This window comes from Excalfactoria chinensis, chromosome 2 (assembly GCF_039878825.1).
Source record: "Excalfactoria chinensis isolate bCotChi1 chromosome 2, bCotChi1.hap2, whole genome shotgun sequence".
Lineage (NCBI taxonomy): Eukaryota > Metazoa > Chordata > Aves > Galliformes > Phasianidae > Excalfactoria > Excalfactoria chinensis.
Window position 1 is genome coordinate 55,142,980 of NC_092826.1, and position 24,526 is coordinate 55,167,505.

The 24,526-nt window shown below is 37.8% G+C and overlaps 1 protein-coding gene across 1 annotated transcript in view; it reads left to right on the forward strand.

Annotated features, from left to right (window-relative positions):
• The window catches only part of ZNF407 (zinc finger protein 407), a 332,775-nt gene that overhangs the window by 197,604 nt on the left and 110,645 nt on the right, over positions 1 to 24,526 (forward strand). The window contains exons 5-7 of the mRNA XM_072330112.1: positions 1 to 22; positions 4,570 to 4,653; positions 13,090 to 13,210. The exon at positions 1 to 22 is cut by the window's left edge and continues 145 nt beyond it. Coding sequence (XP_072186213.1) covers positions 1 to 22; positions 4,570 to 4,653; positions 13,090 to 13,210 — 227 coding nt within the window. The remainder of the gene's footprint in view (positions 23 to 4,569; positions 4,654 to 13,089; positions 13,211 to 24,526) is intronic.

Below are 24,526 nucleotides of genomic sequence, written 5' to 3' on the forward strand. Positions count from 1 at the left end.
GACCACATTAGGACTCACACAGGTTTGCGCTGTCTTTTTCCCCAGGGCTATGGGAGCAGACGAAAGTCCCGATGGGGAAAGTAGTCAGGGAGCTCATTAGCAATACAGCTTCAGTTTTGGAGGGTGCCCCGCACCCACCTCTCCTGCAATGGTTGGAGAGGGGGAAGAGTGTTCAAATTACCTCTTTGACATCCGAGTTTGCATTAATTGAGCTACCGGAATGATGGTTCAAACGTACGTCTGTTCTTGAGTGAAGTAAAACACACGCAAAAGTACACATCCTCTTAGCAGAGCCTGTGAGGATCCTTCACTTACCACTTAAATGATGGATAGAGCTGCTATCAACCCAAAAAATTAAGGCTTTATGTAAAGGAGCTTGGTTAACTGGATACAGGTGCAAAGGAAACAGCAGAAGTAATAAGCTCTTCAGCACTTGTTATTTTTAATAGGAATCCTTTTCTCTTCTCGAAGTCTTTGTGTGTCTGTGGCACCGCGTGCTCAAGTAAAATACCCTCTGAAATACAAGCTTGATTTTACTTTTCTTCATAGAACCGTAATTACTTTAAAAAAAAAAAAAATCAAATTTGCTGATGTATTTCAGATGGGTCAAGTGAGCATTTTTGTAAAATATGCGCTTAAATTTAATTGATTTTACTTATACAGAACCTTTAGCAAGGGAACAGGCATTGTTAATTCTAGGTTTGAAGTTAAATAAAATTTAAGCTGTGACAAGTGCAGTGTCTAGAAAATAAGTGCCTGTGAAATATGTCGAAGTCCTTAAAAATACCATTCAGTGCTAATAACAGTAAATATCATTTTTCATACAACTAGTACGTGACGTTGGTTTCAGAAGAAATAAATGTATGGAATGCTGATTTTGAAATTCTATTAGGCTTCATATAATTATAGTACATAAAGAAAAGCGTTATAAGGTTGACATTACATTATCTGAGCTCTTCGAGCAACTTAGGCATGTATGTGGTTGGGAAAGAGGAAAAGAGACCTAGAAAAATCACGCTACACTTACAGCCTGGTCGTTTTCACACAAAGATCAAATGCAGTGTTTTCGATTGAAATAAAAATGTTTGTTTATTATTCCTGAACAGCTTCAACCCCATTTTCTAAAAATCTGTGCTCTTGCTGGAAACTGTAGGTTAAAAGTTCCTCCAGAGCTGTTTGTGGGAAGCCCAGGCCTCCTTAGCTTCTTTGACAAGGGTGTTGACGATTTAAGGTCTCCAGCCTGCCCTGAGAGATCACTTATATCGAACAGCAGATGAAAAGCCAGTGCAGATGTAATTTATCGTCGGCGTTTCCTTCTAAAGAATAATTGTGGAGACTTGGCTAGATCAATAATATGGATTTTTGTTGTTAGGTCTTGTAGTCTGCACCATAATGAGAGATAGGGGACAGTGGCTGTTTTCTAATAGAAAATAAAGGATTGGTTTCCGTGTCTTTCTACATTTGAATGCAAAATGGCACACTTGAAACTAATTCAAGTTGTTAAGAAAAGGACCATTTTCTGTTGCATTTCTGCTATCATATAAACATGGCAAGTTAGATCAGCCCCCTGTACAGCAGGTGAAATATTGCCTTTACATTTTCCTAAAAGTTAAAAAGTCGCAAATTTTGAAGTGGGAATGATAAAATTGTTAAGCATATCCAGAGGAATATAAAATACGTCTGTGTATCAATACATGCCCATAACATCGAGTGAAATATTATGTCTAGATCTGGGGGATTCAACCCACATCAAACTTAAGGTCTAAAAAATATTGCACAGTTTAACTTAAAGTCACAAGTACTGACATTTTCTCTGTGCGTTCTGGTAAAAATGTATATATGTGCATATATCACGACGCATACATACACAAATAAGGTAATTATTTTGTTAACGCGTCTGAAAAGGAATGTTGCAGGAAATAAATGCATCACCTCCTTTCCAAGGATCAGAACACAAGGGCCAAATCACTTTCACTCTGGTGCTTTCAGATCCAGAGTTTTAGTGACTTTCTTAAGTGCTCTGCCTGTGTGAGAGCTCCCAGATCAGACCTAGAGGAGTGTGGAACATTTAACTGGCAAATTATTTTATAGGATGGGTTGATTTCCCTCTTTTAAAGCTACTGTTTGCTTTTGAGTCATTTCTCTGGAGCTCAGAAAGCTGTTCCAAGAGCCCAAATATAAAATACATGGTACATTCATAAACTTACAAAGATGCTATGAGTACTGTGTGTCCTCATTAGTGTGAGAAGCTGCAGGCCATGCTAAAGCCTGCTCTGAGATGTTAAACACAACATGAGCTAATTTATGACAATATATAGATGATGAACAATTTCTTGATAGGCATGGAACAGCATTTAACTTAAAAGTGTGAATTTTATGGAGGGGTGTTAGGCATTAGAGCTAGTTAGAAAGATTTATAGGTAAAATCGATTAATTAATTAAATTAATATTTAATTATAATTAAGCATTGCGTATAGTCCTTCCATTTCTTTTCTTTGATATTTTGATGAACTGAAGTGCTACACGATGAAGATCTGATTAGCCAAAAAAAAAAAAAAAAAAAAAAGAAAAGAAAAGAAGAAGAAAAAACAAAGAGATTATGTAGAAATCCCTGTTGTAACAATTATGTATTGCCTCAATAATAGTATATTATGTATGAGCATTTTACAGTAAAGTTCAGACTTTTTTATATCATTTAACATGTGAGCTGTAAGCTCTTTTTTTCAAGTTAAACAGATAGAAATTGTTAGCATGGGTTTTCATTGTGCTTTTCCTGTGTTGGGTTTTACTCTGTTACAATCACAGAGAACTAGAACTGGCTCCTGAAAAGAGGTACCAAAAAAAGTTTTGTACCTTACACACTGTCTTGGGATACTCTCAGCAGTGGAAAAAGATTTCAGAAAAGCCCAAAAGCCTTTGAAATTTCAGTCTGTGATTTTCACGATCCAACCCGAGTTTGATCTGTAGAACAATGATACATAGTTTGCCTTATTCTGAAGCAGAAATGAATGTGTGCCAATCGTATTCCATAGCCTAGCTACCTGGTTTTAAGATCCCATTTTATTGGCTGGGTTTGGTCTGCCTTGGAAATCTGGAAGGACTTTTCCAGGACCCCTGTGCTGCACTGGCTCTCATGGGGAGTTGGTTTCTCAGGGCGAGGGTCAAGGTGGGGAAGAGAGGTTGGTCCCTGCCATGTCCCTGGGGAGGTGACTCACTCCTGAGATGGGATCCTGCTTTTGTTAATGCCACTTGAGGTTAACTGGGACATGGTGCAGAAAGTCCATGTATTAGCGTGGTTACATAGGAACAAACGACATGGAGGTTTCCAGCCCCTCTATCTTCACAGGGGAACTTGGCAATTTGACACCTGATCCTTTAAATCAGTCATCTTTTATAGGAACTGAACTGAATTTCCTTCCCTACAGTGAAGAGTTTGAAGGAATGAATTCAGCATCATTGCCCCATCAGTCCCATCTCCAGTGTTGCTGCAAGAGGAGACAATTTGGTTCCAAATGACTAATGTGAATGTTTTCTGAAACATATTTTTAAAACTTCAATCTTATCTGAGGTTATTGAGTCAGTATCTCAGGCTAGCAAGATTAACCCATGGTGATATTCCATGTGGACTTAATGGGATGAAAATGCCTTGCATGTTAGTACATACTGAATAAAAATATTGCTGTGAAACGATAGGCTGAACTTATAGCCAACAAGGCAAAATCTTATCCCTTGTAAAAGGAAAAAAAAAATAAAAGGAAAAAAAAAAAAAGGAAAAAAACTAAACTAAAAAAAAAACACCATTCACACACACTTTTAATGAGGAGTGAGCTTGCCAGAATCTCTCCAGTCGTCGTCATAGAGGTTTGGAATGAAGAATTATCATTTGAAGATGAACAATATGAGTTGTGCTGCAATTTCAGCAGCAATCCCCAGACCTGTTTTCTTTATGTCATGGAAACTTTAGAAACAGAAACAGTACCAAATTGCCACTGGTACTGAATAATGTGGCTTTTATTGTTGCCTGGGCTTTTCAATATATCCAAGAAAATAGTTTAATACTTATTAATAAATAGAAGGTAACTAAAGATGACTGAGATCTCCTCTGTTTAAAATTTCTCAGTATCCCTAATTTGTTAGTAAATTCAATATATTTTATTTAAGCAGAATCATATATACAGTATATTAACTTTTTTTTTTTTCCAGGCAATCTTTACTCAGCACAGAAAGGCCAGATGTATGGGAATTGTAAAAAATCAGGATATGCATAAAAACTGTTCAAGTGCATAAAGCAGCCCCATCTGGAAGACATCTAACAGAAATGAAGTTGTACAAAACCATTCCATTGATAATAAAGCTAATTTTTATGGGTCTGACAAGTATGTAATTATGTTCAGTGGTGCTTTTCAGATTTTATCACAGTCAATAAACCGCAGTGGTAATTTCATTCCCATTTGACATATTTACATGGAAACATTTGATTGGAGGAATTAGTAACCCTGAAAGCCTTGATAGATATGTTTTAATGATCTGTGACCTCCGCAGTCCCTCATCTGTTTATTGTTGCAACAGGCGAGAAGTCGTTCCTCTGTGACCTTTGTGGCTTTGCCGGCGGGACACGTCATGCCCTCACCAAGCATCGGAGGCAACACACAGGTCAGTAAGGCTGCCTGTACTCCTTGCTGTATTTTCTCCAGCAAGGGAGCCTCTCTGCGCTGGGGAGTAAAGCAAGTCGAATAGCACATTGCAGCACAGATAATCCATCGGTTCATTGTTTACTTTACTTTTTCGCTGTTGTCTTTGTAAAATGTTTGTGCTCAAGGTCTGTGAGCTTGAATAACTGCTTTTCGGGGGGAGGGGTATTTTTGTTGTCTTTCCTAAAGAAAGTAGAATTGTAAAGACTGGCTTTCTTCTTTAAATGAATGCTAAGTATACTAATTTTTCTTTCGAGGCCCAAATAGATTACCTACTGCAAAGATTTTGCAAGAGTCTGCTAGAACATCCCTGAGTGAAAATTAAAGACTACATATAGATTAATCCATTATTTTGGGCTGAGACATAGTTGAAAGCAAGTGTTGCTTCAGTTGTCCTTTTGTAGTTTTAAGATAGTTTGTAATTAATAGTTGCAACTTTAAAAGTTATCACATGCTTAGCGTGTAAAGCAGGATTTATCCCCAGAATGAGTAAAGCTTTCCTATCACCTGGTTATAAAATTTAGTATAAGATAAAATTAAATTGGATCTTAGCTTCAGAAGACCAGAAAAAGCATGTATTAAACATTTATTAATGCATTCTACCTTAATTGTGGTTTTTAGCAGTTACTAGTAAATGTTTGATTATTTGACTAGATTTTGTTCAAACAGAGACAGGAGTATCACTGCTTAAACCACTGTAGTTTTTTGTTGTACCAGATAGCATGAGGATAATATAGTATCAGGAACTGCTGCGTGAGTTAAGTGACCATTGTCTAAAGGACAGTGGAAAGAAATGGCTAACAAATGAGAAGCTGTAGTTGTTACATCATGAATTTTCCATGGGTTTTGCAAAGGAATCTCTGTGGGAGATTTTATTATGTCCCTGAATAAACTAATCTGGATTCAGGACATATACCATCAAAATGCATAATTTCCTGGAGAGCAGCTACTCTCTTTCTTGAGAGCCTGGAGCCATTCTTTTTATCCTGTTTTCAGTTTATTAAGGCAACCATATTTGGAGGAAAATCTGATGCTCACAGAAAGGTGGGGTTTTTCCATGCTATCTGGAAATACCTTCAAGTGGATTTGGTCTCCATATAAAAACTATAGAAGGCCAAATTTTGTCTGTAATTCTTAATAGGCATCATACTTTAGAATTTTTCTTCTGATAACAAAGAATGCACAATTGAGAGACAGTACTACCACAGTCAGTGTGGCATGTCTGTGTCATTAAAATGTTCTATTATATTTACTAAATATTATAGGTTTTGTGTTAATACACTCTATGAGTGGCAATGAGCAATTGCAACCCCTGGAGTAAAGTTGTATGCTTCAGCTATAAAAAATGGTTTCTGGCTGTTGTTTTTTTTTGGGGAGGGGACTTTGAACAATTTTCATGTCAACTGAAATTTACCAGGTCTGGATTTGAAATGGAAGTGATTTATTTATTTGTTTGTTTATTTTGAGTAGAAATAAATCATTGTTTTCAATTGGATGGGAATTATCCTTTGGTTTTTAATGACCTGCTGTGATGCACTGGAAGTGTGTCTATGTGTAGGACTCACTGTCAGTGCAGGGACACAGGTGATAAACAAAGATGGAAAGTGAAACAAGTAGGTATTCTTGTCTTGACTCTTCTTCTATTATGAAAGTGCAGATGTGGTTTGTAAAAAGCATTAGTCTTTATCATAGGTTATATATTAATGGGTTTGTATCAATAGGTCACAAAGCAGTAGGAAAACAAAAGTATTTTATCTCTTGTTTGTCTGTATTTGTGCTGAAAAAATGGTATGTTCCTCACAAAAAGCTGTCTGCATCCGGGATGGCATTTTGCCCTTTTTTTGCCAGTATGGCGAGGTTTTTTGTGCTGTGATCATAGGGATTCACAGGTTATAGATCACAAAGCTTGCATCTAGCAGGCATAACTTTATATTTTATGTCAGGACTGGAGACTCGTTATTACTTTGCTATTAACTTTATACTATACAGGACAGTATCTCAGTGGCAGAGGGATCTATCTTTTTGGCATTTATCTGCCTCTGTGGCACAAACAATCAGAGATGATTCTTTAGCAGAAAAATTATCCGTACCTTCTATTTGTTTCAAGGAGAATGACACAATCCACCTTTGCCTGCACTGTTGCGCTTACATGGGCTCCCTTGCATTTTCATCCAGTGCATAACTTTATATCAGTTCTTAGCTCTTTGTACCTGTATTTTTTCTTCTGTGTCCCCAGTTGACACAATTTTCCCTGAGCAGAATGCCAAAGCAAATTACAGTCAGGTTTGAAAGGAATAGGTATCAAAAATGGTCTAAATGGCTTAAATAATTCCCTACTGTAACACAAACTGTCGAGGGGGCTGACAGAGAATATCTTCCAATCCAAGATTTACTTCTATCACCTGTCAGAGACCCTTGATTCAAGGGCAAATGAGCAAATCCTCAGAGGTAGCTGAAGAGTCTTGACCAGCTTAACAAGCTTCCTCTCGTCCCATTCTCAAGGTCTGTAGTGTCCTGACACCCCCAGAGAAATGTTCAGCTGCTCAGATGGACATTTGACACAAGAAGAGGACTGGCTGTAGGACAGGCCACTTAGATTTCTGATGCTCTTGCTTCTGGTTTTTCTTACCCTATTTTTCTCTCCTTTTAGACGGGAGTATTTTTTTAACAAGGTTATTTAATTTGTATGTATCCCAGTAAGAAAATCAAAACCCGCCTGAAGATGGGAAGATAAATAATTTTGCAAATTTTAGTGTTGGATGCCTTTGGATTGAGTTTTTATTCTACAAAGAACTGAACAGTTGTCTGAATTATGTACTAAAAATGCATATATAATCTCTACATCATCCATCAAAAAGGTGCATGAAACAAAGATACTGTATCACCTAATTTGAATAGATGCTTTACTTTAATTGTGATAATAAGAAATGACACAACAGAAAAAGAAGAAAGAAAAGAAAAAAGATATTTGTCTCAAAATGAAAATAAGAAAACCCTTAATTCTTAATTTTATAGTGTGTTTCTTTTGTTTTGATACTGCTTTTCTCTCTTCCTTTCTCTTCCATCCAGCATCACAGTACTTTTGGCTTTGTCTATATTTTTCCCAATAAACTTCCATTTTCCTCTGGAATATCTGGCTTACTGCAACTGTGCTGATCAGTCATAAGCTGTGTTCTGTTATGTGCAACTTCTCTTTTATGGTAGTTAGCATACCTGCCTACTGCAAAAAACCATATTCATTTTCTACACAGTGGCAGACTACATTTGCTTCTCAGTTATTTATGGTGGCAACTTCCTGGGAGTCATAGAAGCCCATAGTGGTACAGTGTTAGAGAGTATGCAGCAGCTCTGTGAGAGGTACTCTGAACCTATAGAAATATTTAAGCAGGTTGTGGCTTATATGATGGCTTGTATTATTCAGATCTCTCTGTGATCGATTCCGCTCGGTCATTTCAGTCCTGTTCTTCAGAACACATTTATAAGTCAATATAATAAAGGAAGCAAATTTAATAATATATGCGTTTTTATCCAAATGAGTGACTCACTTTGTGTCTTTAACTCTCATGTGATCTGCTTTTTGACTTTAATGTGTAGTTACATTACTCAGCATTGAATTTAATGTATAATGCAGCCTCTTCCCTTCAATTTCCCCACTGCAGCTTAAAAAAATAATGCTGAATACCACAGAATATGTAGCACAGTTAAGATGACTTACTGATCTTTTCAACAAGAAGTGAAGTGAAACTTGAAAAGTATCTGTGTTGTTTTTCATGGCCATTTATGCCAACGTTTTCAGCACAGTGTGGAACTTAATTCTAGCAAACTAATACCAGTAAATGACATCAAAACTTGGTATCTTAAAACTTTCTCTGTGCTTAAGTGGAACTGTCTAGTAGTTCATTTTTCCTCCCCTTTCTCAGCATACAGACATCAATTAATTTTTAGTATGGAATAACAGCCCCATGGCAGCCTCATCAGCTGCCATAATTTGTCATTAAAATAAAAATCAAGGATGTAACCTATTATATCTTATATGAGGAAAAAAATGATGACCAGACTAAAGGCAAATACAGTTTGCTTCAATAAACTTCAGCCTTTGTTAGCAAGCCTGCAAACACCCTTCCAGGGAACAGCCTCAACAAAACTAGGAATAGTTGGCAATAAGAAGAAAACACCTATAACCTGTAAGCAGGCAACCATAAGTGTGGTCTGCTCATTCCTTAGGTCAAATAAAACTTCTGGATTCTTTCTGTCCTGCTTAACACATCACATGAAAGACAAATAGGACTAAAAGCAATGGTTTCCTTTTGAGACAACTGGAGTAAAATTTCTTCCATGTTACTGAGAGTCTGATTAATCACTAAAGACTTTCAAATGGATGGCGTCATTAGTGTTGTGGTTTTTTTCCTTCATTTATATGAAAGTTGGAGCCTCAGTAGGATTTTCATTGAACTGCTTTGTGTTATCTATAGGTAGAAATTATCTGGGCACTCATGACTGTAAATAAAATCTTGACTTTGCCATCCACAAGTCACCATCTATCACCAAGATTTATAATTTCTGTTATTGTGTTATTTCACTTTTCCTCTAAAACTTACATGTTGAGAACATAACCGCACACAGAAATTTATGAGTACATCAAGCTATGTTCCGTGTCCTAAAAAGCTCATCATCAAAGATAGAGAACCAAAAAGAGGTAATATCAGAGAAAACAGGAATGGGAGAAGAAAAAGAAAGCTGTAATTTGGGATGAAAAGACAAGATAGATGCTTAAGAAAATAGTGCAGAATTTGAAGGATACATTTTCAGAGAGGCAAGAGAGAAAAAATAGCAACTTAGTGACAATGTTTTAAAAGTCATAGAATGTGAAGAGCTGACGAGGCTATCTTGGCAGCATCAGGCTTAATAAGTGCCTGTTAAATACAGACCAGTGCTCCCTACTGTTTCCCCCTTTAATGAGGCTTATTTCCCATATTTTGTTAGAGCTGAAATTTTGTGTGACTGTTGACCTAGGCAACTGATATTCTTCAGTACTGTTGAAAAAGCAAAGCCATTGTCTGTTTCATGATGATATGGCTAGTAACCATCATTTCCTAAAGTGCTTGTGTAAAAAATATAACAACAAAAAATTATGTAGGCTCTTTAATTTGGGTATATATGTCCTTCCTTCTTTTCCTATAGATCTTCTTTTCTACTAGGGCAGTCTGGGGTGCCTGTTTTTCTTTTTCATGAGTTTAGTACTGATAAATTAGAGGTGATGAGGCATGAAGACGTTTTCTGTACTGGTACAGAACGGTGGCCAGTTTGTCCTTACCGTCACATTTTAGGTATTTTATAATTACTATGCGTATGTACGTTTTATATTGTTTTTCTTAGAATCATACAACGGTTTGGGTTGGAAGGGACATTTAAGATCATTCAGTTCCAACTCCACTGCAATAGGCAGGGACACCTCCCTTAGAGCCCCATTCAACCTGGCCTTCAGTGCTTCCAGGGAGGGGGCATCCACAGCCTCACTGGGTAACCTGTTCCATTGTCTAACCACTCTCACAATAAAGAATTTCTTCCTGATATCCGGTCTTAATCTACCCTCTTCCATTTTAAAGCCCTTTCCCCTTGTCTTGTCGCTACCTGCCCTTATAAAAGTCCCTTCCCAGTTTTCCTGTAGGACCGCTTCAGGTACTGGAAGGCTGCTATAAGGGGCCTCCAGAGCCTCCTCTTCTTCTAGTCATTTCAGGATTTCTGCTATTTTAATTTTATATTAATTATATCCTTTCCTGGGGGTGATTGAGAATCCTTCTGGAATGTTTCATGGCAGCCAGTATAAAAATCAAATTAAATTTGTTGCCTGTAATGTCTGAATGTAGGAATGGGAGGAAGAAAATCAGGATACGGACTGACAGAGAATGTTCTCTTCCAAAGACAGCAGAGACAAAGAAAATAAGTAGCAAAAAGTATTGCTCTTCAGAACACTCCTCACCCCCAAATCAAAGATATGCCCATAATATCCTTTTAGATTTTTTTTTCAGTGTACTTAATAACCTGGTTAATTTTTCTGTATAAATAAATACCTTTCCCCTTGTGCAGCTGCTAAGAATTATCAGCCATGCTAGGCAGTCATTTTTTTCCCCCAGTTTAGTCGGCTTCTGTTATGTGGTGCTGCTGTGATATATTTTCTGTCAGGTGAAATTTATACATCGTCCACTTGATAGGAGCAGTTAGCCACAAGGATTTCCTAAGGAGAAACTTCCTGGAGCACTGGGGAAGGATTATCATTTTTCTTCTGGTCACTGTGGACTTTCTAGGCCCTCCTGGCTTCATGGGTTCTCACTCATCTGTCAGCTCAACTGGCCCGACTCAGCACAGCAGCAGGCCCTTCCCAGCATATCTTCCACCAAATGGCAAACAAAAACTCCCCTCTTAGTTCAGACCTGGTTTTTAGCAAGGGTGCAAGGCCACAAGGTGCAAATGCATTTTAAATTAGATAATTTAAAATAAGTACCAGTGCTACCTCAAATACTTGTAGCTTTACTACGTGGACTTGAGAATGTTACTATCCTCAATACTATATAGTAAAATAATTCAGACACACAAAATGGTAAGTTCAAGAACAGGTTATGTTGCTAGCCTGTCTGAGGCCTCCTAGAAGAAGAAGATGAAACCAATACCATGCGAGCTGCTGGAATAATCAGTTTCTCCAGAGCTGAGGGTCAGTGTTTGACAAGAAAACTCCACTTAGATCAGAAGATCAGAATGACATACTTTCTGGTAGTCTCAATTTGTCCAGCGTAGAGACTTCTGCATTGTGTCCTGCCCCTTCACCTTTCCTTGTCCCATGAAACAATAAGGGAAAAACAGAAGCTGAAATTCTCTGCAGCTGCTGTTAGAAGCAATTATTCCAACTCTTTATGGAGCTTTCAGAAGCTGCTCCATTGTCTGTCCTTGGTCTTTTCAGGCCTAAGATCATTGAGTTTCCTTCTCTCTTGGGAGTGGAAGGGGGAAAAAGAGCACTCTCCAAGAATGAGAAATACAGATTTCAGTGTCTTCTCAGAATTCTGGCAGTTTCCTTGGAAGTCTTGATTGTTTCATGCTTTAACCAGGCTTAAAAAATCTAGCTTGGTGGCATGGCCAGTTAGGCCATGTGCTTGTGACGTGACTGCTGGTGGTGGGTTTCCTGCTGTCACTCTGAAAACTCCCAAGTTGTACCTGCTTAGAGATGTGGGGTTCAGCTTTGAAACTACCTGTTCTAAACCACTGAACAATCTGCAAGGTAGGTGTCTATCCCTAGCTGTTCTAATTAGACTTCTTAATTGGGGTTGTTGATTCCTTATGTAACCTTTAAGATATAAATACTTCGGAAGGCTTCCACAATACAATCAAGATTGCCTGTGTTAGGAGCTGCCTTCTGTCGTCGGCACACAAAAAGAAACCTGTCTTCTCTCGAAGTGGTAATTATATATGCCTGTAAGCCACACAGAACATTTCTGAAGCAACTAGTTGGAAAAATGTGATGCAGGTGTCTGAGCTGGGCTTCACTGTATGCGTATCTGTCATTGAGATTTTATCTTAGTGTTCTCAGAGCGCTCCACCCCTTAACTGAAATGGAAAAACACTCTTCTAATAAAAAAATAAAAATACTCTTATTATAAGCTAGAATACAGATTTTTATCTTCCTTTAGTCTGTAGTTCTCTAGAAATTTCCAGTGCTGGTGCACGTTCAGCAGAGATTGAATTTTAGTCTTCTGAAAAGAGTGTTTTTTTAGTCTAGGTTTTGTTTGTTTTTGTGGTTCTTTTTCATTAGCATTTCAAATCCTACTGAAATTGGCCCACTGTTCAGAAAATCAGAAAGGGCAGAAGAATAGAGGCAAGAGAAGGATGAAGAACTGAGTTCTGGTTCATGTTTTCAGTTCTTGTTTATGTATAAAAAGTGCAGGAGCAGAGATTAAAAAACACCCTGAAATGTTTCTTCTCAGAGGTGTGCATTTCTGAGGACTGAATTTGAGCTCTGGACTGATTTCTCACCTTCTGTCTCCAAAAGCATTGCTTTCTAGGCTGTGAATGAGCCATCTTCAACAGAAAATGCAGGATGAGAGAAAGGCCTGTCTCTAGGCAAAGACGTTTTTATGACACAAGGCCTGTGCAACATGTTTACTCTGTTTCAGTTTAGTTCTTCCTCATCTTTTTGCACACCACTTGGGAAGTCAGCTGGCTACTGATGTATATGACACAGAGAAAGCAGTATTTTGTCATTAATACATTCTATTTGGGAATGTATTTTGTATTTGCTGTTGTGATGTGAACTAATATCTGTCCCAAGGGATTTCCCAAAAATTTAGATTTGTCTGCCTTTTTTGTTGATAAAAGCTGATAATACAAATCTTCTCTTGTCACTTTCTAGGAGAGAAGCCATTCAAATGTGATGAGTGCAACTTTGCTTCTACAACACAATCGCATCTGACGCGACATAAGCGTGTCCATACTGGAGAAAAGCCTTACAGATGTCCCTGGTGTGACTACAGGTAATGAGTCATTAAGTAAAGCATGATGAGAGAAGGGTTAAGGTGATCAGACGAGGTTCATTTGAAGTCACCAATAAAAATATATTGCCATTAAAACACCATCAGGGCAACGGTAATTGCATATTAAATTAGGAGTTAAATTTAAAAACTTAGTCTTCAGTATTTAAGTATTACTTTGTAAAGAAAAACAAATGATGGGAAACCTTTTAGTGGTAACACCGCAGTGTTGAGTGTTTGTTTCACAGCTGCTCCAGTGCCTGTTAGAATTCTCCACGGTGAGACCACTTATCTGCATTGCCTTTTCAAATCAGTTGCAGGTTTGAGATTTTTTCGGTTGAGTTGCAACCATTTCACCAAGACAGGAAAAGTCCCCCAAAAAGCTTAGCAGCCTCAATACTCATCAGAGTATTTACAATTAGAGGCAACTGGAGCTAGTAAAAGTACTGCGGTACTTCTTCTGATTCAGTTTTCCTTCTTGCCAGCCAAGCTCGTTGGATGACAGTGGCTATAGGGTGGTTGCATGGCGAAGTCTCCTTTGCTACACCACAAAACCCCACACTATTAGGACATTAGATTTGGTTATCAAAAATCACATGAATGAACAGTTAAGAATACTTGCTGTGCTCATCCCATATGTCTTTTGTTCATGATAGACTAGTTTACAATGATCTCATCTTGCTTCATAAGTAATTATTTAGTTTTCTTGAACATACTTCTACAGTCTTCAATACCTTGCAGTGAGGTGGATAGTGTAGGTGTATTATAATACATAGAAGCCATTCATAAGCAGTTTATGAGAATTGATATTCAAATACGTTTTTGAAAAAAATGGTGTTATATTTTATAAGTGGCATATGACTGTGTAATTGGATGCATGTGCTGTGATGCATACACATAAGAAGAGAAAGTTAAACATCTGATTATACTGCTTAGCATTTTTCATTTCTTTTAATGCTGAGCATACAACTCTAATATTCTTTTAGTGTAAGTTTTAATGTACTTTCCTAAAACAAGATTATTTAACAGAGGCTAGCCACTCTTGTAATACGCAGTTTCAAAGTATTTATGAGCCACTTTAAAGAAGGCTTCCACCTGCAGCAATCATACTGCTACTATACAAAAATGTTTGTTGGTTTGTGCGTGTTGTGTGAATGTATTACAAACAATTCTTACTGAGCTCCCATGAAGTTACTGCCTAGAACTGTAAAGAACTGTGTTTGATAACTTGGGGAGGTGACTTCCATTTATGTGGTTCTTCCTTAGGGTATCACCTTTTTCATTTCTCCCAAAAATAGAGTGTTTCTCTTGACTTCAGGAAGTCATTTTAGAAGGATAGGTGCTTTTGTATTTGTCAGAGTGGATATGTTAAAAGGACTGTGTTGAAGGAAGCAAGAGCTTGCAAGCAACAGCAAGGCATGATCTGCTGCAATGAAAGTAAAAGGAGTGCTGTCTCTTTTAGGCTGCATGTTTGAGAAGGCCTAATCTTGCAGTCATCCACTTTTATAAGCCATCCTGATTGGGAGCAATAGCCTTATTACAGAATGAGGTAGAGATGGGTTTTGCTGGGTGTGAGCTTCTGACCAGTGTCCCACTGCAGTTTGAAGTTTCCTACACTCCCACACTGAGTGGATGCAGTTCCCTTGCTCAGTATGGCAAAGTAATGCTCTATTTAGTGAAAGTCAAGAAGATTTTTTTCTTCAGATGTACACTTCTCTGCATAGGATAGAAATTTCAAGAAATGACAGAATTTTGTGTTTTATTATACTGGATTTTTTCAGAGAAGAAGCAAACATAACTCACTCGGTTTATTAGTATTAACAAGAATTCTGTAAAACCCCCTGCCTCCGTATTATTGAAAAATAAATGTTTTATGATCATAGGATGCCAGTTTCCATTCCTCATAGGCCAATTCTGGCTCTTTGGAGGCTGGCGTCTACAGATACCAGCTGATGCAGCTTTGATTCTGCGGGAATCTCATTCCGAGCTCAGCTGAAAAACATCTGGCAGGGATGCAGTAGTGAGAGCTGTTCTGCTGCTGCTGCATACTCACAGAGGTGGTGAGGCACTGTGTAGCTATGAGGAGCCAGTGAGGGGCTGCTGTATTTATTAGCCCAGCAGTCCTGCTTGTGCCTGCCAGTTTCCACAGTCCTGGGATATTAGCCAGCCTTGTTGGCAAGTATGTTTTATGTGCTCCATCCACCTCTTTCATTTTTTCTCTCTTGTTTTTGTTTTATTGTATTTTTAAGGGGCTTACATGTTGCCTCCTTGTCAATTTGCCTCCTTGTCAACTCTGACAGTACTATCTATTTTCCCGAAGAGGTATTAGCAGCCCTGTAAATAGTGTCCTTTACACCAGTTCAGCAGACTGTACTTACTCTTGTGAATGTCACCTATAGAAACGTGAAATCAAGATTTTAAATTCTGCTGATCTAGTGATAAAATTCACCCCTGTGTCTAGAGACTGAGCTCTCACTTTGGTGACTTCAGCTCAGCCCGTGTGAGGAGAGTTCATCCAGGCTATTTCAGATGTTGCTGTTTAGTGCTGCTTGGTAACTGCAGACTCTTTAATGAGCTTTGTAGTTACAGTGAGAGGAGAATTCTTTACTTTGTGTGTGGATCTGGGGCAGAGTCTTGTTGGCACTATCACAGTGTCTCCTTTCACTAGGAAGTGGAGTGAGCTCTGTATGCCGTAAAGTAGTTTGGTACTCTTGATTAAACAGTCTCTGTATACAAGATACTGTAATTATTCTTGTCCAGCTTATTGGTGCTCAGAGGGTTTACAGAGGATGCTGATTTCAAGGTTTTTCATTCTTCGGGTAGAAATTGTGAACTAGTGTGAATTAGGTGGGCGAAAAATCATAGCTTACCTTAGCTTGAAGTACAGAAAGGCAAACTAGTAAAAGGAAAAATTTAGGAACCGTTATGAAAATCAGAGTCATTTGTGACTATACAGGCTCCTATAACTTTTTTGTTAGCTGTAAAAACTGAAGTGAGATAGACTGTAATAGACTTTGGGGTAAAAGATTCTGGCTGCATGGAACAGAAAAGGGAATTTGTTCCCTGTGTAACTCGTAGCATGGGAAAGTCTTGTTTTGACCAGGAAAAGACATGAAGGGATGTGGTTATCCCAAGTGAATAATAAATTAATCCAAGGTTTCTATCGCACGGATTTCATACTCTCAATAACATGCATATTCCCAAAAAGGAAATGGGAAATTTTGGTCATTTTATTTCGCTGAGTTGCTTTTATAACCTATGTTTATGAATGTAAGTAAATGTTCCTGCACAACTGATTTCTTTCACCTCTATTTTTGTACTCAAAGTGCTCAGTATTTATTTTTGCCTAAATCTTTAGCATACTGCTAACAAAAAAACAACCTTTTGCTTCTCTCTATAGCAGTATACCACTTCCACTAATGATTATAATTAGAAATTATATTTTCAGGCTACGTTTTAAACTACAGTTCCTTTTAAAGGGAGAAAAATGTCTATAATAAAATTTTGATTGTTAAAAGTTTAAACTTTGTGGGTTTTTTTTTAACATTTGTGTTTTAAAATCAGCTCCATCCTACTTAGACTTAAAAAAAATAATAATAATAATAAAAAGAAACACATTTGCATTTACTTTTTTCAAATCAGTGTGTTTCTCCATTCTTTGTCAGTGTGCTTCATCACGCAAAAATATTCATTCACTCCTAATTAAAGTTCCCTGCAATTTTATAATGCAGAATTGGTCTCATAGGGCCCTACACCACTGTTATATATGCAATGCCTATTTTATATTTCTGAGTCATTTACAATAGATGTGTTGTATGGATAAACTTTGTTGATTGCAGAGTCCTAGAGTAATACTGTCAAAAACGCTGTTTGCATTTTGTGGTGGGAACGGTAAGAAGCGAAGTCAGATGGCTTCATGAAACTGAATAATGCCAGCAAACTTTTAACTAATTTCTGAAGCTGTTGGTTGTGTATTATATGTCCAAACTTTTACTTTTAAAACCTGCAATATATTTAGGGACCAGACTTCAGTGTGTTTTCAGAAGTTTTAAACTCTTCTGCAGTCACTGATGTCAATGAAAGGTGCCAATATACAGCATTTTTAAAAACTAAACAAGTTTTGCGCCTGTGTCTACAGCAAAGAATTCATAAGGAACGAAGAGTCTCATTTTAGCTGCACATTAGGCTTGAAATATAAGTCCATCTAAGTGTATACTAATTTTCCATGTAAGCATCAGAGCTTCATAGGCAAGTAATAGCTGACATTCAAGGTGTGAGTGAGGGAGGTGCTTAAATACAAAATGGATTTGGATTACTTTGTTGAGGGGTTCAGCCTCAACCTTTAATTTAAATTTGTTCAGCATTCAGACAATCATGTTACGGGAACAGTATTGTTACTTTAAACCATGAGTCTGTGGGACAGGTATAATGTTCACATACTCTGCACCATCCCTGTGCTGTAATTAAAGTGAATGTCTCTTGTTTCTCCATGACCCTACCGCATGGTTTAATTTTGCATGGAGTACCTGCAGTGGTGAGGGGAAGAAAAGGGATGGAGGACAACATCCAGGGGAATGGTAATGTTCCGCAGTCAGAGATAAGAGGGTTTAGAATCTTTATAAATCAAACAGCCAAGCCAGCAAAACAGCATGAATTCCATAAATGCAGCATTCTGTAAAGTATATGACTTGTGAAGGATGCCTTACAAGGCTGAGAATAAATAGCATACATTTTTAATATAATTATGTAAACTAAAATAAATATTTTACATTTATTATGCATAATAAAATAATTAGACAACGTTCTGCGAGGGATTATGGCATCTGAAATTCCAAGTGCAGAAGGATTCATTGCGTACTCAGAGCAGCGGCGGCAGCATGACTTAGGGGAGCGGCTCCACAGGGGCCACTTTTCTTTTTTTGGACAGCATCCCCTGGGAGTTCCTATTTCCCTCTGACTTACAGTATATGTTCATAAGATGTAAAGCCCGGTTTATAATACTCACCAGGATTTGTACCTAAGTCATAAGAATGTGCAAAGTAAGTGGTTTTTTGTGTTGGTTTTTCTTTTTTTTCACCGTTTATTTTGGTGAATTTAATAACCTTTAGTTGTCTTGATATCACTGCATCAGCTGCACGCTATTCCCTGGTTATATCAAGGATAACTGGGGACCACTTTAAATGCTGAGGTAACAGTTTGCACTTCTTCACAGCAAAACTTCTACATAAAATGATGAAACAGTGTATTTATCATTCAAATGTTAGCATTAATAGGCACTGGTTTCCAGTGAAATTTTATATTTGTGAGCAGGAAAGAAGGAGGCTGTACAGCTGTGTGGAGTGTTAGGTTGATGAGGATGCTGAGCAGCAGCCACCACTTCACTGTGGAAGAACTCTTCTTTGTGTTTTACAAAAGCAGATTTGGGCAAAAATATGCTTATACTTTATACTAAAAAGAAATTGCTGGGACAATGATGCATGTATGTAACGGAGCACACTGGGCCTTCAGGAAGCATTTAAGCTTCCTTTGTGATCCAGAGCAGGAGTTGAAGCTATCCAGTGCACTGTGCTAGCAGCCTTATAAACAAATGAAGATGAAAGTTTAGAGAGAACTTCTGTCAGTGCATGGGCATAGTGCCCAGATGCAAACTCCTACGGGTATTGTTCTGCACTTAGTTTTTAGTAAGCATTCAGATAAAATATTTGATAGTATTTCTATTAATCTGGAGTGAAATATACTGTAGCATTGTAGCCTATAAAAGAAAAAAAGTCTGTAAAAAATCCTGGGAATACAAAAGGTATTATTCCCTTTATGATGTTTCTGTTACTCAAAAAACTTTTCTTATTCACCTTAGCTATAGCAGATAAAGATTTAAGCTCTACGGAAACATTTTCAGGGTTTCTTTTAGTAGTTGCTGTCTCCCCTTGCTGTTCACTTTGGTGTTTGGCTCTAAACTCTTCTCATGCGGCCTCTCCCCTGCTGAAGTGATGCATCCTTTTTTGGATCAAAGCCCAACAACCTTAACCCAAAGCCTGAAGTTTTTGGTGGCTTGGAAATATGAATAAGAGCACTTCATGCAGTGGACAGGTTAATCTAATATCTTCTGTCACTGCATTTAATCCTCTCTCTGTCCTCACATCTCTTTTTCCCTATTCCTTGTAATCGTCACTGTCTTCTCTCTTTCTTCTTAGGGAACATAAATATGTTAATATAAATATACCCATACTTATATTTAATAAATAGTTAATGTTTATAAATCTGGAAAACCTGCATATATTTCAAAGTAAAATAATGTTTGCTAGGTTATATTTTGATAGTAAATCAAATGTGGGTGTTAAACTCAAGATGGATGGCAAGGCTTATATATCTTACTGCAGCTTTCAGCAACAAAGTCTTGTAATTTCCTATTCTTGTCCTGGTCCTGATAAAAATGTACAGTTCTTCTTTTATGTCTACAAATAGACTTTCACTTGTTGGAATAACTTGATCTAAAACTAATCGCGGGGATCACAGATTAATTAATATGACTCCTTTAGGTAAAAAGTAGTCTTAAGAAAAATGAAAGTGACCACACGTTTTCTTCACTCGTGCCTGTAAAGAGAAAATTTTAGCAAAGCTAAAAAAGAGTTTTCCTTCTTCCATTTCTTAATTCCCATTCCAGTCATTATAAAGAGGCCACATCTATCTTTGGGGGTGGTCTAAGAATTACTGTTATTGCTCACTACCTCAGAGTTGTTAGTAATCTTTGAGAAGTGTTTTGGTAGGTTTAGAAGCATCAGAACTGACACTAATGCAGAAGTCTGTTATGTTACATATAGTTTATTTCCAAGGCAATATGGCTTTTACTATGTAAAATAGACTACTACATAGACTCTTCTATGTAGCAACTCTGTTTTTGTAGCAGCATCCCCTCTGCCTCTTCCATCCCATCATATGCCACATAAAAAACAAGATAAAATGTTAGGAAGTAGTAGAAAACAAATTCTGTTCAGAAACAGTTCTAAAAAGAGAGTAGCTCAGTACAAGGGTGAGGGAAATATATTAGGTGTTTGCACTCCAAATGCTTATAAAAATGCTAAAGTAAGAATTGTTGCACAGAAGATGAAGGAAGGGCAACTAGCAGGTTCTTTCCAGGGGTGACAGTGGAGGAGGGCATCACTGAAGCTCCCAGGCAGAGTGCATGCCCGGTTACTTAGGTTATTTGCATTATTTATGTTTACTTGTTTTCTTTTTCTTCAATCTCTCAAATAATATTGTCTACACCTAAATTTCAATTCTTTAGTTTTTTTTTAGAATGAGGTCTTTTAATAAGGAGAAATAATCAAGGGAAAACAAAACCCAGAATCCAAAACATACATGAAAAAGATTGTTCTGTATTCTTAGATGCTGTAGGCTAAAGCTATTGCTCTTCATTAAGCACCCTTGGAGGAAAGGTGAGGTTTCCATGCGGATTACGTACAGCAAGGCTCAGTGTGCATAGAGAAACAAGCTTGTAGAGCATTGCTCTCCCTTCTCCCACTCACACAGGAATTCCTGTGTATTTCCCCACCTCCTTCTGCAAGCAAGCTGACATAGGAGGGGAGTGGGAACTGAACTGAATGGGAAATAGGTTCTGCTGTTAAAAGCCCAAGAGCAAATCACTTCCTCTTCCTGAAGTAAAGAGGAGTTTGGAAAATGACTTTTGACTCTCAGAAACTGACAGGATCTCCCCACTGCTCTCAGCAGTACACTGGTAGGTTGCTTCATGCCGCAGACCAGCTGATTTACAGTCTGGTTCTGGTTTGCTTTTCTTTCTGTTTAGGCAAACTGCCCGGTTCACCGTGATGCCTAGATTACAGCTCCGTACACATAGCTGTGTGTTTTTAAATAGCACTTTAAAGTAGTACTTCTACTGATGTTCTTCAGCATTGCTGTCTATTTATGTTACTAGTGTTGATGTCATCACAAACACACATCCAGAACTAGAAGCTCTGTAGTTCATAATACTGTAAATCTCTTTGTGTTATAATCTCAGAAATAGATCAAGTGGTTTGACTGACATCATAAACCACCTAAGCTTCATCCTCCTAATTTATTGCAATACTATGGGTACAATTAAAATATCCTATTTATACTTTTATATTTATCATGTAGGTATGCATTCCTTCAGTCCCTGTTCAAGCTAATTATGGGTTCTCTCTAACAAATCCATAGTTGAGGAGCATCGTTTATTCTTCTAGAAATCCGGTGAGGAACAACTTCTCATCCTGAGCTTCCTCAAAATACTTTAGTTTGAAATTTGCCACATTTCATCCACAGACAAACACCACATTCAAATAATTTCGAAGTTCTAGAAGTTACTGAGAGAGCATCAAAATTAATTCTTCAGTTCTAATGATTTTTATTTTTTTTTACATTAGAAAAACACAGTATTTCTTAAATCTTTTTTATTACAAGCCCTTGGTAAGATACAGAGAGTCACTTCCATTAGTTAATGTTGGAAATATCTGCTATAGGTGCTTTAAAATATAAACAAGCCGTTAGTGATCTGTTTTCTTTTCAGGAAGAAGGTGTGACTTTAGGTCAAAAAGGCAATTGTTATAAATCAGTTAAAGAGGACTGATTTTTGTCTTGGTGTCCCCAACTTATTCTGAGCCTTGCACCAGACCATCCATCCATCTTCTGTCATATTCTTTAATATGTTCTAAAGCTGTTGGCTGATTTCAGTCAGAATTGACACACCATAGAAGTTGCTGAGGTAATTTAAATTCTTCCCCCTTTCTTGAAAGAGGTGGATGAGGAAAGGAGAGAAAAAAGCCACTGAGGAACAAATGGACTAAATTCAGCATTCATGCCTTCTCCTCTCTTACAACCAGGCAGTGTGCTACAGCCTCGCCATCTAGCACAGCTGTTTTGTTGGCCTAATGGGAGTTTCTTGAAGGATGTGTTGGGGAGCTGCTGTTGCAGCATTGGGAGATTTAGTTAACAGAGCAAGAATACATAGGAAACCATGCTTCAGTTGATACAGTGCTCATCCATCAATGTGTTTGAGCTCAAAATTAACTGCTTCGAGTTGTCAGGACAAGTCACTTTAAAAAAATGTTCAAACTTAATGGACATTTTTAAGGATAAAGAGAATACACTCAGCTAGCTGTATTTTTCCTTATCAAAGAAGTTATTTGGAAGGGATTTATAGCCCTGAGATGGAGAGCACTGACATTTCTTTTTCAGCTGATGAGTAGAAAGAATCTTCCCATTACAGATATTTCCCACACTTTTTTTCAGGTGACTTTACTGATGAGCTGTGACATAACACATAGGTCTAGAGAAGAAAAGTTTGACCAAATACAAAATGTTTGTACATGCTTTTAGTGATAATGAGCATGCACAGATTCTCGTCTCTCAGAGGGTCCAGAGGTTCTGTACCTGTTTGGAATTCCGCCTTTCCCTTTAGGTGACTAAATGTGACTTTCATCACATTTTAATTTGAATTTTAATTGCCCAGCCTTTAAGATTTTCATCAGCACTAATAAATTATAGCACAGTCATCTTATACAGTATTTAATTGATTGATATTTGTATGCTATAATCTAGTCATTTTGAGAAGCAGTAGAAATGCTTTCAGGTAGAAGAAAGGTTTTGAAGAGAAAGGATTCTGCGCTAGATTTGTTCAAATCTGTGTCAGACCGGAGAGGGAAGCCCTAAATCCAAGCCTTTGCTACAGCAAAGCAGGTGGCTGCTATCCATTCTGTTTGGAAAATACGCAGCAACATCAAATCAGGCAATCGTCCCTTATGTGCAGCCAGTGAGTGCAGCAGGGAACAACCATGTGTTGCCTGTGGTGGTGCAAGAGATAAGACATGTTTACAGCATTGGGTGATGATAGCTCTATTAACGCCCTGGGTATATTTTGAAAGGTAAATGCAGTATTTGTTTATTCTGGCTGAGGTTTTGTCCAGCCTCATCTGTTCTTGGCTTACTTTTTTATATTTGAATCTTATTTATATATATATATATATATTTCTCAGACCATGTTACAACATGCTACAGAAGAATCTTCATGTTCTTTTCCTGCTCTCAAGTGCTCATTTTTAGCTTCCGCTCAGCAGTAGTATGGCAGGGATACTGTAACAGGAAGGTTGATGGCCCAGCTTCTCTCCATCTAAGCATCTCTGTTCCATTGCTCATCTGAAGTCAGCTCTCCCTGAAAGAAGGACTGGATAGTGTCTGCTGTTATGGGGCTGATGCTGTAAAACAAAAGTAAAGGCAGATTGAAGTCCTGGCCCCACAGATATTAATCACATCACCTCTGTGAAGCCATGATTCTCTACCTGTCATGAAGTACATGCTTCTTAAGACAGAAATGGAAAGCCAGGAATTTGCTAACACTTCACAAGATTTTGTATCCTGAAAGATATAAATGTTAAGCTAAGCAAGTAGACTGTGGGATCAGGAACTGAAATACTCCTAATTTCCACTTCACAGGTGGGATTGTGATCCCCTAAATCGTAGCATATAAAGATCCAAACTCCAGAGCAGTTACCTCTTTCTGAATTTCTGTGCTCCCTGTCTACTGAGATTGCAAGTTCTTGAACAGCTAAGTGAAATGACTGAGACGTGCATAGAAGAGTTAGTCCTGGGGAGGTGGTATCTCTGACTCAATATTGTTAGTACAACCTTTAGGGGAGCAGGCCTATTCTTGTATTCTTGGGGTATATGTTAAAGGCCTGAAAACTAGACAAACCAAGATACATTTAATTAATAGCAACTATGCCATTCAAAGCTTGATTCTAATTAGCACTTAGGATTTCAAGATGAGAGGACACAGAACAAGGACTTGGGAGCCAGCCGTTTGGATTTTGTAGGAAATTCATATAGGGATCATAAATGAAAACAGAAGAGGAATGGCAAAAAGAGGAATTAGAAGTTATTTAGGTTTCTAGCTGTTCCTCACTGCTCATTGGCAGAATTTCAGGAAGAAGGAGTGTGTGCAGGATATTCAATGCCAGCTAATTCACTTTTCAGGGACTCAGGAAAATTCAGTTCAGCCCTTATGAAGATAAGGGCAGCCCAAAACTCAGGATTTCTGTTTCCAAGATTAGTGCCTTTATTTCTAGAAAGCTAAGGAGGTACAACCAGTGCTTTCTTTTCCTGAGCAGGTAGGAACTCCTGATGCTTCACATAGGTTACATACACTTATTTTTAGAAAAAGGAGGCACCTAATTTAAGCAAATCTTGAGACCTACATTAGGTCTCTCCTATTTCCACTGTTTTGGTAAACAGGCTCAGTTGTCTTCTAGTACTGCCATGCCCAACAACATACCGGAATCAAACAAAATC